Source organism: Neofelis nebulosa, chromosome 18, assembly GCF_028018385.1.
Source record: "Neofelis nebulosa isolate mNeoNeb1 chromosome 18, mNeoNeb1.pri, whole genome shotgun sequence".
Lineage (NCBI taxonomy): Eukaryota > Metazoa > Chordata > Mammalia > Carnivora > Felidae > Neofelis > Neofelis nebulosa.
The window spans coordinates 22,167,759-22,176,650 of record NC_080799.1 but is presented as its reverse complement, the minus strand read 5'-3'; the positions used below and the strand labels follow the sequence as shown (position 1 = coordinate 22,176,650).

The window sequence follows — 8,892 nt, the reverse complement described above, 5'->3', positions numbered from 1 at the left end:
CTGAGCACGGAGACTGCTTGGGATTCACTCTCTCTCCCTCTTTCTCTGGCCCTCCCTTGCTTGCGCTCACTCTTTCTCTCTCTCTCTCTCTCTCTCTCTCTCTCTCTCTCTCTCTCTCTCAAAATAAATAAAATAAACATTTAAAAAGTTAAAAAAAAAAAAAAAAGAAAAAGAAAAAAGACCAGATGGTCTAATTCTGGAGCACTGGGCTGGAAGTGGCACTCCTCTGTTTCCCAACTTCTGTCCACACTTCCCAGGAGCGGCTCCAGCCTGTGCGCTCTGAATCTCAGGGCTTCCTGCGTTGTCCCTTCACTCCTCCTTCCCCACTTATTTCTGGAGCTCCTGATCTTTGCCATCTCCCGGCTAGGTACCAGGGGCACAGAGAAGACCCCGGCATGGATTTGCACTCAAGAAGGCAGGATGTTTTTACCCGGAGTCACGTGCTCGAATGCTTCAGGCACAGGCAGGAAAGTTCAATGGACTGAAGCAGGTGGATGAAAGGTAATAGGGAAGGGTGGGGATTATGGCGATTTGGAGAGCTTCCTTTGACTGAAGGGTAAGGTGGGTGTTTGAATGCTGAGCTAGATCTGGATTTCTTATTCTTGCATTTTTTTTCTTTGCCACAGAAACTCCATTCCAAAATGGAAACCCCAGGTAATGCTGGAGGTACATATCCCACCTCCCACACTCCAAACATATACTATGCAAGATATAGGAAGTTTGCTTTTATTTTGAAGATTTTTTAGATTTTTTTAATGTTTATTTTTGAGAAAGCATGAGCAGGGAAGGGGCAGAGAGAGACGGAGACAGAGAATCCAAAGCAGGCTCTGCCCTATCAGCACAAAGCCCAGTGTGGGGCTCGAACTCACGAACTATGAGATCATGACCTGAGCTGATGTCAGACACTCACCCGACTGAGCCACGCAGGCACCCCTAAATATTTTATTTTTAAGTAATCTCTACATCCGACATGGGGCTCAAACTTACAACTCCGTAATCAAGAGCTGCGTCCTCTACTGACTAAGCCAGCCAGGCACCCCTCTTCTTTTTTTTTTTAATTAAAAAAAATTATTTATTAAAAAAATTTAATGTTTATTCATTTTTTAAGAGACAGAGAGAGACAAAGCACAAGCAGGGGAGGGGCAGAGAGAGGGAGACACAGAATCTGAAGCTGGCTCCAGGTTCTGAGCTATCAGCACAGAGCCTAACGTGGGGCTCAAACTCATGAACTACGAAATCATGACCTGAGCTGAAGTTGGCCACTTAACCAACTGAACCACCCAGGCGCCCCTAAAAAAATTTTTTTAGATGTTTATTTTTGAGAAAGACAGAGTGTGAGCTGGGTGGGTCAGAGAGAGAGGGTGAGACACAGAATCCGAAGCAGGCTCCAGGCTCTGAGCTGTCAGCACAGAGCCTGACTTGGGGCTCGAACTAATGAACCATGAGATCATGACCTGAGCCAAAGTCAGATCCTCAAGTGACTGAACCACCAAGGCACGCCTTCTTCTTCTTTTTAAAATAGATATCTGAGCTCAACAGCAACACAACCTTCCTGGTGCTAGAAATAAAGAAGGAAATCAAAGCCACAATGCTGAGAGGTGGCTGAAGTCTAGCACTCCACGGGGACACCGAGATCCCTAGGATTGGGGTTTTCATACCCACATGGGGACAGAGGTCAAGCTGAGGCCCCAGGGACAGCAGAGAAAGGAAACTGAGTGTCTTGCCCAAAACCAGGAGCTGAGAAAGGGCTGGGCACAGAAGACAGAAAAAAAATCCACCCACGGGCCCTGGGATGCAGAATGGAAGCAAGTCACCCAACAGACAGCGGAGGGAAAAAGTCACTGCTGGCCCCCAGGCAGTGGGGCCCAGGAAGCTCAGGAGAAACATGAAGAAGTCAAAGAGACCTTGACATCACCACGGGAAAATTCAACCCATTATACAGATAATGGTAACCACACCATGCCCCCTCCCTAATGCTATTAGACAGTCAGGGAAACTGAGGGTCCCTGGACTTAAGTAAGTTACCTAAGGTCAGTTAGCAGGAAGTATTTAATTTCTCCATGACTCAGGCTTCCCAGGTGTAAACAGAATAATTTTAGCGTCCCTCCCTCAAAGGATTGTTGTAAGGATAAAATGAGATGCTATTTGTAAAGCACTTATTAGCACAATGCATGGCACAGAATAATAGTGTTAACACACAGAAAGTAAGTTGTAAAGGTTCAGAGATAAAGAAGGAAGACGGTCTCGAAATAACAGGGCATTGCGAAGAAAAAAAATGGGTACATTAAGCGAAATTCTGGCAATAAAGTGTGTAAGGACTGAAAACTCTAGTCAGTCTTCTATAGCACATTGAACCTTCTGGATCAGGAGAGGGACTGGGTCTCCAGTCTGGCACGGGGCTCCTCTGTCTCCCTCTCTGTCCCTCCCCCACTTGTGTGCCCGTGTGTGTGCGCACTGGTGCACACGCTCTCTCAAAAATAAATAAACGTTAAAAAAAAATACTTTTAAAGATTAAATAGTTAACTGGTGTTGGAACGTAGGAGATGCTCAGTAAATTTTTTTTTTATGTTTATTTATTTTTGAGAGAGAGAGCGTGCGTGCGATCAGGGGAGGGTCAGAGAGAGAGGGAGACAGGATCTGAAGTAGGCTCCAACTGTCAGCTCAGAGCCCAGTGCGGGGCTCGAACGCAGGAACCATGAGATCGTGACCTGAGCCGAAGTTGACGCTTAACCAACTGAGCCACCCGGGCACCCCAGGAGATGCTCAGTACATGTCAGCGATGACTGCCAACTCCTGGATGGCTTTCTCTTCACTGGGCACCCCCAGCTGCTGAATGAATGGTGGCTAAGCAACTGGATGAAGAGAGTGGCAGGCAAGTGAGGGCAACAGATGCAGGCCAAATCACAGGAGGGAAAAGGCCCCTTCATACCCAGGATGCAGCTCTCCGTCCTCTGCTGGATTCGAGAGGGGAGTACACACATCGTCACCTTCCCTCCCCCTCCCATACAAGGGCATTTACGTCATAGGATTAGAAGAAGTCACTGAATTTATTTGGAGTAAGTAAAGGGAGCCAAAGTTTCATTGGTACACACACACACACACACACACACACACACACACACACACACACGTGCGCTCACACACACAGATATACACATCCGAGTCAACGCTGCTCCAGAAGTCGACACTGTCTGCTTGGGGTCCCAGATTTCAGAATCCAGTATGGATCTCGGGGGCCTAAGGAAGCCCAGGCTACGTAGAAGAAATGGTGACGAGGAGGTTCCAGGAGCCCTTCCCCTGAACCCCAGGCCTCGGGAAACCTTTCCCCTCTCCCTCCCCGAGAACCACATCCACCCCTACTCCTCCCTCACTTTCTCCCCCTTCCTTAGAGGGCATTTCCCAGCTCACCTGGAAGGAATCACCTAGTGTTCCAGGTGCCCATGCGGCCCCCTCCTCCCCATGCTGGTTCTGGCCCATTGGGATTGTCCATGTTCTCATAAGAGTCTGCATCTGATTAGGACCGGGAGGAGTAAGGTACAGGTGGAGACAGAGTAGACTGGGAGGGGGTAAGTCTCAGAGGACAGCAGGGACAGCAGGAGAAGCACCCACCTTCCTCATGATTAGGACCCGGCTGGGCCCGAAGGGAGCGGAGCTGGGGGGCTGCATACAGGATCCCTCTCATATCCTCGTAGGACTGGGACCCTGCGTGGGCAGGAGAGTTGGGAGGCCTAGCGCCATGCTGGGGGCTTGGGGAAGGGAAGTGCGGCCTGACATACAGAGGGAATCTGAGAGGCAGAGGAAGGTGGAAGGCTTGATCCGTGGGTACTAGGAAGGAGTGATTACGGTCAGGTATGGATTAGATTATAATCCATGTCAAGAACCCAACCGGAAGAAGTCAAAGTCAGAGTCACAGTCACGAGGAGGTTGTAGAGACAACTGGGGTCAAAGCTGCCGTTTGCGCTGGGGCTGCAGTGAGGTGGAGGTCAAAATCCAGGCTGGAATCGACTGGGATCAGAGCTGATGTTCACAGTTGGGGATGGGGTAAATACTGGGATCAGGATTGGGGTGGAGGTTAAGGTTAGGAGTCCATCTAAGACCAGGATTAGGCCTGGGGTCGGAGTCAAGGTCAAGGTTGAGTGTGGAGTCAGCGCTGAGGCCAAGTCAACCCCATCTGGGCAAGGCAGGAGGGTCCCTAGCCATTTCTCACCAAGAGAGGTTGCCTCCCTGCTGGGATCCCAGGCAGACCCATGGGGGCTCAGGAAGTCTAGAGAAGGAAGAAGGAAGTTATTCCTGCTGGCCTCCAGGTCACCCCCCCACACACCCACACCCACATCACCCTGACCATCCTCACACATACCTGCTGTCCTGGCGACTGGCTCAGCCAGCTCTTCATCCTCATTCTCATAAGACTCGGCTGCTGCAGGAAAAAAAGAGAACTCCAGAGACCACTCCTGCCCTGTAGGGGCGCCACAGCCCTCTGGGTCCTCCCAAGTCGCTGAGGCCCCGCAAGGACCCCAACTGACCGCTGGAGAAGGAGTCTTCATCCCCGGGGCCCAAGGCGTCGTCCTCAGGGTTCTCATAGCCGCTGCCATCTGGTGGAGAAGGAAGGGGGTCCAGCGAGGGCCCAGAGCCCGCCGCTGAGGAGGTGGGGCAGCCGCGGAGAGCGCAGTCTTACCCTGGGAGAGTTGGTCCTGCCCGAGGTTGGAGTCATTCTCGTAGAACTCGGAGCCCTCCTCACTGTCCGGCTCCTCATAGGCTTCCCCTTCCTCTTCTTCTGGGCCTGGGGTTTGGGGACACAAGTGGGAACCGAGTCACAGCCCCCGCCCCCCCCCCCTCCAGGCCCCAGTCCACTCTTCCTGACACAGACCGCTCCCACACGCTCCACGTGGGGACCCCTGCCCAGCCCCGCAATCACCTGCTGGTGGCGGGCTCCGGGGCCCCGCGGCTCCGACCTCCTGTACGTCGCTGCGCGGGTTTCCGTACGACTGGACGGCGGCCCCCAGGCCTGCAGCCCACCTTAGGGCGCGTCCTGGCGGGAGGAACGTTGTAACGGGGCGGGAGAAAAGAGATGGGGGCGGTCAAGGCTAAGGGTCTGCGAGGCTGGGCAAAGGAGAGGAAGCTGCGGGCTCGGCGGGGCACTGGAGGCTGTGCCAGCTGGGGGCGTGGCCTACGTCTCCCGGGAGGTGCGGCTCTCGGAACTGGACCTCGGGGCCCGCGCCCTGGGGGCGGGGCTATTAGCCCTGGGGTACCGCCACGGCGCTAGGGGCGGGGCTCCAATCTGGGCGGGACCCCGAGCCCGGGGGCGGGCTTTTTCCTGAAGGCGGCGCTCGGAGCTCGGGAAGGCCGGGCCCTCAGGGGATTGGAGTGACCGGGGAAAATGGGTGGGGTTCTAGCTTGGAGTCAGAGAGTGGGCGGTGCCTCCTACCCGTCCCAGAGGTGGGCGTGGGAAGGGAGAGCACGTTCCCGTACTGATTCTGGGACCCGCTTCCCGGGGAAGGCGTCACTTTGAAGAACCTGGCGAAGGAAGAGGAGTTGCACAGTGAGGCCAGGCCCTTGGAAGATAAGATGTAGCCACTTGTGTTTAGCTCCTGTGTTCTGGCACAGCCTATTGAGGGGTTTGGGATCACTCCAAGGAGGTCTTCACAGAGGAGGTAGCTTTGGAGCTGGGCTTTGAAGCTTGGGCAGTATTTCAGCGGTAGAGAAGGGGGAAAGACATGCTGAGCAGAGGAAACAGTAAGTGCAAAGCATAAAGCAAAAGTGCAGGAATGGGAGACTGCGGGTGCGCTCGCATCGTTACCTTCTGGTGGGATCGGTCATTCGCTTTCTTTTCTTCCTGAGGATCAGGGCTGGTGGGAGTTAAGAGGAGTGATCAGAGGAGGCAGGGTGAAGTTTGGCGGGGCACCGGGGAGGCCACTTGGGTCCATGGAGGGGATGGGACTTCAAAATCCAAGGGGCCCGGTAACTTTGGAGGGCGGTTAGAGGAGTTGGGGACAGGACTGGAGGCCTGTGGGGAAGGTATGCGAGGGGAGAAAGATGGTTGGTTGTCAGACTGGCCAGTGTTGGCTGTCCTGAAGAAGATGGGGTGGGTTAGGCAGATGGGCTGGGGGGACATGACTCACCTCTTCGAAGATGAACAAAGCTCACCAGGGAACCCAGGCAGATGATCAGATAAAGTAATGGCACAACGGGGACTTTCCAGCCACCAGCCTCCAGCAGCCAGTGTCTTACTGATAGGGAGAAGCAGGTATGAGATGAGGGCCCCAGGCTGGCATCCTGCCTCCCAGCCTCGGGACCTCAAAGGACCGTAAATCTTGGGAACATGAGCAAGACACAGGTCCTCAAAATCACAAGCTACAAGGAGAGCTCTTCTCCCTCCCTCTGAGGTCACAGACTGTGCCCCAGAGCCTGACATGGGGCCTGGGGCAGTATCTATTGAACAAACCATGACTATAGTTAGACTCTATGTTAGGATTAAGGGGAGCATGTTAAGGACAGTCATTTTCAAAGTGAAGGACAGAGTCAAGTTCACAGGGTCAGAGGTGGGAAGCCACAGTGTGATGGGAGTGAAAGTTGAGGCTGAGTTTGAGAACTGTGGTTGGGGTACCACAGGAGGATTGTATTAAGGGGGACAGAATGGGCAGAGCACTTGTGACCGGGTTGATGGATGGGTGAGGAAAAGGAAAGATACCCAGGTTCCTGGCTTTGGCCTGTGGGCAGGTAGTAGTGCCCTTCACTTACACAGGGACACCCAAAAGACTACACTCCAGGAAGATGTGGGGTTTGGCTTTGTGTCTTTTGAGCCTGCAGTGTCTATGGAACATCGAATGGCAGTTCCAGGAAATGGCTGGGTGTGAGGTGTATGGAGCCCGGAATCGAGTCACTAAGGCACAGTGGCCTAAGGACCCATGGGAGGAGAGGAGGGCAAACAGGAAGAATGGGTAGACCAGGACGAGAGGATGCTGACAGTGTAAGAAGAGGCCTCAGAGCTCCAGCGGTGAGGATTGGGGAGGAAGGAGGACCCTGTCAAAGCTTGTGGGAAGGAGCAACCAGTAGGAGGAGACGACCCAGAAAAGTCGTGACTTGGAAACAAGGGAGGACGGGAGATGGAATCAGTGTTCAGTATGGAAGCTGGGGTTTGGGATCAGTCTGGCACTAGCTCTCAGGTTGGGGCGCCAAGGTCGACTGGCTTCCAGTTCTTCCCAGTAGCCCCACACGGGTGCCCCACAATTGGGAGAAACTCTACCTGACTGGGCAGTGACCTTCAGCTGCATCTCGATGGTCATGTTGCCATGGTAACAATGATAGGTGCCAGCGTCTTGAGCGGTGGCCTGGGGCAGCAACAGAACAGCCCCTCCCCTGAGGGTGTCTAGGACCCACATCTCTCTGACCGGGGCATCCTCCCTCAGGTTTAAGTGCAGCAATGAGATGTTATGCTTCTTGGGGCGCACGAGGGTCCAGGAGATGGGGCCTCTGGCCACGGAGGCAGGGGGCACCTCACAGGGCAGCCAGAATGTGGAGCCAGGGGCCACGGTGAGGTCTGGGGCAGGGAGAGCCAAGGCTAGGAAAGTGTAATCCTTGGGGTCTCCTCCCTGCACACCCTCCGGTTCCCAATCGCCATCCCGCCTCCCTGGCACCCCCGCTTCCTGGCATCTCCCCAGCACCTTACCTTGGTTGAGGCTCTGGTTCAGACTGCCCCTGGGCGAGGCACATTCAGGGTCTGTCTCCCAGATCTCAGGGTGGCCTTTGGCCCACACGTACAGCTGGGAGCTTGTGGGGTAACCAGAAGAGGGCTTGGGGCCCTCTGAGGACCTGTTCCCCAGGCCACAGCCTGGGTCATTTAGGTATGAAGCATTCCAGCGGAACAGCTCCCCTGGGAAAAGACCCAGAACCAGATACAGACACATCCAGGAGAGGAAGAGAGACAGAGAGGGACAAAGACCCAGAGAGAGCCAGAGAGCGAAATGGAATTCAGAGGCAGACAAGAGTGAAAGACATCTGGAACAGCTCAGGGTGGAAGTCACGAAGCCACAGGAGTTTTTAGGAGCCACCTAAAACTAGCTGCGTGCCTGTCCCGCAGACCCTCCGACCCCTCCCTGCAAATCTGTCTTCACTGCCGGACCATCCTCCATCCGTGGGGCCTCCCTCTTCTCATCCACCCCTCCCTGCCCTAGCCCAGACCTCACCGCTGCCCTCCACGCTGACTGTCCAGCCAGACTGCCAGGCCTGCTCAGAAGGGGGCCCCAGCTGGCACACGTAGAAGCCCCCCATCTGGTCAGAGACGTTGAAGATGAGGAGCTGGAGGCCCAGGGGCCCCTTCTGGATGCCCAGGCCTTGTGAACCTGGGTCCAGCTCTGACTGAGCCCCCTGAAACCAGGCCTGCTGCTCAGGGGGACCATCTGAGGGACCTTTGAGGCATGGCAGCTCAGCTTTGCCTCCCTCTGAGGAGAGAGAGAGAGAGAGAGAGAGTGGGGAACTCTTAGCCCCCTTCGTTCCTCACACTGGGTGATAACCCAGCAACCCCACAAGCTGGAAGTGGATGAGCCCAGAGTCCTTCCGACCCCTCTCTGAGTTTTACAGATAATAAAATGAAGGCCCAGAGAGGATAGTTACTTGGTCAAGGGCACCCTGGCAGGCCCAAGTTTCCAGCCCCAACTCCTTCCATCTGTACCCTTTGGACGTACCTTTAGCCTCCACCAGCAGTGTTTTCTGGGGCCTGACTCCCTCAGGGGTCAGGAAGAGGAGGAAGAAGAGGAGAAGAGGAGGTGGCATGGCGGCCAGACTCCCCGGGGCACCCAGCTTGGCCGCGCGGTGGATGCTGGGGGCAGGTGGGGGCCTGGGGGGCACTGAACCATGAGTGTCTGTGGGGGCGGGCAGGCGGGCAGGCAGTTCCCC

At 54.8% G+C, this 8,892-nt stretch overlaps 1 protein-coding gene across 9 annotated transcripts; it reads right to left on the bottom strand.

The window, feature by feature from the left end:
* Positions 1 to 1,107: 1,107 nt before the first annotated feature.
* Positions 1,108 to 8,872, bottom strand: CD19 (CD19 molecule). Of its 9 annotated transcripts, none has more exons than XM_058711319.1 (15): positions 8,682 to 8,853; positions 8,184 to 8,438; positions 7,667 to 7,870; positions 7,244 to 7,537; positions 6,120 to 6,227; positions 5,798 to 5,846; positions 5,426 to 5,514; positions 4,916 to 5,029; positions 4,676 to 4,780; positions 4,524 to 4,592; positions 4,358 to 4,417; positions 4,208 to 4,264; positions 3,610 to 3,702; positions 3,409 to 3,510; positions 1,108 to 2,954 (listed from the first exon to the last, which is right to left on the bottom strand). In XM_058711319.1, exons 1-14 carry the CDS (start codon positions 8,767 to 8,769, stop codon positions 3,419 to 3,421), a joined length of 1,677 nt encoding a protein of 558 aa, XP_058567302.1. In that variant the 5' UTR covers positions 8,770 to 8,853; the 3' UTR covers positions 1,108 to 2,954; positions 3,409 to 3,418. The 9 variants fall into 9 exon arrangements, with proteins under 9 accessions (XP_058567302.1, XP_058567303.1, XP_058567301.1 ...); XM_058711320.1 differs by lacking the exon at positions 1,108 to 2,954 and adding an exon at positions 3,029 to 3,252 and having other exon boundaries at positions 4,358 to 4,414; positions 8,682 to 8,855; XM_058711318.1 differs by lacking the exon at positions 1,108 to 2,954 and adding an exon at positions 3,029 to 3,237.
* Between the last annotated feature and the right edge of the window lie 20 nt (positions 8,873 to 8,892).

Bases quoted from the DNA above. Each gene is read 5' to 3' on its own strand.
- CD19 (XM_058711315.1), bottom strand. From the start codon at position 8,769: ATGCCACCTCCTCTTCTCCTCTTCTTCCTCCTCTTCCTGACCCCTGAG. The intron at 7,871-8,183 runs GTGAGGTCTGGG...GTCTTTTCCCAG, and splicing joins AGTCAGCGTGGAGGGCAGCG to GGGAGCTGTTCCGCTGGAAT. The intron at 4,418-4,523 runs GTCAGTTGGGGT...TTTTTCCTGCAG, and splicing joins TGAAGACTCCTTCTCCAGCG to CAGCCGAGTCTTATGAGAAT.